Source organism: Leishmania panamensis (genome assembly GCF_000755165.1).
Source record: "Leishmania panamensis strain MHOM/PA/94/PSC-1 chromosome 20 sequence".
Lineage (NCBI taxonomy): Eukaryota > Euglenozoa > Kinetoplastea > Trypanosomatida > Trypanosomatidae > Leishmania > Leishmania panamensis.
In genome coordinates, this window is record NC_025866.1 from 297,187 (window position 1) to 300,131 (window position 2,945).

At 49.6% G+C, this 2,945-nt stretch overlaps 1 protein-coding gene across 1 annotated transcript in view; it reads right to left on the minus strand.

The window, feature by feature from the left end:
* Positions 1–2,384: 2,384 nt before the first annotated feature.
* Positions 2,385–2,945, minus strand: part of LPMP_200710 (flagellar attachment zone protein, putative) — a gene marked incomplete at both ends in the record, with an annotated part of 10,987 nt that continues 10,426 nt past the window's right edge. Inside the window, one exon of the mRNA XM_010699968.1 lies at positions 2,385–2,945. Coding sequence (XP_010698270.1) covers positions 2,385–2,945 — 561 coding nt within the window.

The following is a 2,945-nucleotide window of genomic DNA, read 5'->3' on the forward strand; positions in this document are numbered from 1 at the left end:
TGGCGGTGTAATCCGTGATCTCACGCACCGTACCCAGCGTCCACTGCCACGTCTTGGCAGCGTGGAGATAGTCGTAGACGACTACCTGCCCAACCCTCAGCTGGTGAGCTGGAGGATCGACGTAGGCGGCGAGCATCGCCTGCGATCAAATAGGGAGAGAGAAAGAGAAAGAAAGATGCAACGGAGAAACCCAGAAAAGAGGTGTGCGTGCGTGGTTGTGTGAGCTCTTTTGTTTGTTCGCTTTAGCACGTCGCTCAGCACTGCACTGTCACTTGGGTAAAGAGAAATTCTGAGGAACTGGGATTGGTTGTTGTGATGTGGAGGCACCCTACAGGGCTACCCACCTAATCACACAGACACACACGGTAGACAGCGTTCGAAATAGATAGAGCGGCCACTACTGCCAGCCTGTTGGCGAGAAAGACTTTATGTAGTGGGGAGTGGAGAAAGGAAAGAGGGGGGATGTAGAGTTAACAGCTGATCAGAAAAGCGGTACCCCAAGGTCGAATACGAAACGAGTTCCCACGGAGGGAACCACAAAACAACACCCTTTAGCAGAGAAAGAGAAGATAAAAGGTAGGGTGTTGTTTGTATTATAGAAGACACCCTTCCTTAACAAGATCAAAGAAGCATTCGGTAAACGGCGACGGTGTCTAAGAGAGCTTTCTGGACGACAAAGCGATACCTCTGCAAGGGCCGTCGTTGCCCTTTCAGTGAAGCGTCAGCGGCACCAGAAAAAAAAAAGACCAAACATGCGCAACTTACACAAGCAAACACGCACGTTTGTCCCTAGTGCGCTACAGACTTTAGGAAGTTCTCTAAGGGGAATATATGTCGGTCTCTACTAGGGGGGAGGGGGACGATTCGGTTGCTTTGAAGTGGTGCTCTTATTCTTCCCTGAGTGGCGACCCACCAAGGTGAAGAGCAGTAGCAGATGAAATGTGAATAGCAACGATTTGGAGTAGCGGGATAGGGGGTAGCGGTAGGAAGGGGGAGAACGTATTGGAAGGAATGAAGTTGAAATGATGTGAAATGGTGGGAGTGTTGTGTGTGGTCTGTGTATGTATATCGTAGCAGGCTATAGAGAAGGGGGAGGGAACGCAGGCTTTCGCAGCCTTACACGTACGCATACAAGCAACCAATGGCAAAACAAGGGAGAGGGAAAGGGAAAAAAGGTGGTGTTGTTTGTGGGTTTCTATAAGCGGACTCCAGGGGGAGGAGGGAGGGGGGGGGGGCAAAGTAAATGTCGTAGGACGCCCAAGAGACGGTATTTTTGTCTGCCCGTTTTCTTTCCCACAAATTATATGTTTGCTCCTACCGTTGTCGGGGACTGTCAAATCAAAAATGAGGCTATTCCTCGAAATGTGTTTTTCTATCTTCTTTATCCATTGCGATACATTCACTCCACGTCTAACGTGATGGCAAGGCGACGACTGGCTCGTCAGATGTGACTGGCTGCAGTGTAACGATGATTCTGTGTGATTCCGCTGTCCATTAGGGTTTGCCGGATAGCACGTTGGACGAGGCGGCGATTGAGCATGGAGGGAGAGAAAGAAAAAGAAGGCGAAAGAGAGCAGAGGCGAAAAAGTGGACGTTGTATTTACACACAGACACCGCACAAGAAGGCGATGGCGACTATTCACATAGACATGAACAGTGTGCCGACAAGAGCGCACACAGGAGGGGTCTGTGTACCCAATCATGAAGGTAGTCGTCTAAAGCGTGCTACGTGCAGAGACACATGGCAGATGACAGTGCTGTGCAGAGCAGAAGATGAACCAAAGATCCTGAAGCTCGGAGAATGTATGGCATGTTAACTCTCTAAGAATACGCGGCACCCCCTCGACACCAGTAAGCCTGTTATACCTCTTTCTTTTCTTCGTTGAACAGTGACGTCGACCCGTAACTGCATGGAGTTGCCTCCGGCGAAACGCTGCAAAGGTTCCACTACAACCCGATAGCCTACAAAGTCACCCCGTAAAGTTACCCGCACAAACACAAAACATACACAAATGGTGTGGACGATTAACACCATCAGAAACCCTGATAAAGTGTTTGCCTCATAATCTGCTCTTTGCTATACGTTCTCGGAAAAAAAAAGAAAATACGTCACTCTTCTAGAATACGCCAGCACGCGCGCACACACACCACCACAGCAGACTCCTTCTACAGGACGAAGTACAGAACACGCAAGGAAGGAAGGAATAGGGAAAGTGTAAGTGGGAGCGGATTGAGGTCGTCAATACAGAGATGGAGAAAGGACACGAGAAGGAATGCACAACAGGCACTCAAAACGCTCGCACAAATGCCCCGCTGTCTCTTACTCTCCTATACATGAACCCTTCACAATTCAGCCACACATAACCTCCAACAAGAATCGAGAATTAGTCGTGATCAAAGTTCACTTGCGTGATGCGGTCTCCAGGAACGTGGCAGGCATTCCCGGAATCTATTACAAACGCCGCAAACAGCGCCTCCGGGCGATCCCGCACAATCTTCTCCCAATTTCCATCAAAGATTTTCGTATGCCTTGTCACCACTTGCTTCATGTCCCCGCTTGGATCCTCCCAGAGCTCATTATGATCCCGCAGCTCCTTTACTTCGCATTCTTTATCCCTCAGCACTGCCTGAAGGGCATCATTAATCCCCTTAACCTTCTTCAGCTCCATAAGCACATCCAAAAATTCTGATTCCACCGCACATCCATCCTTTTCACGTTCACAACACACCTCATACGCTTCAAAACGCACTTTTTCAAGTTCCACAACCAGCTGAGACCGCTCACTAATCAGTTCATTCACCGCTTCTTCCGCTGCCGCATTTCTCGCAACAGCCTTCTCCATTTCCACTACCATGATCTGATTAGCACTACCTAGCTTCTCCACATCCTTCTGCGTCTTCTCGAGCTCAGCGGCCAGCCTCTCGGCCTCCTCCTGCAGGCTCTC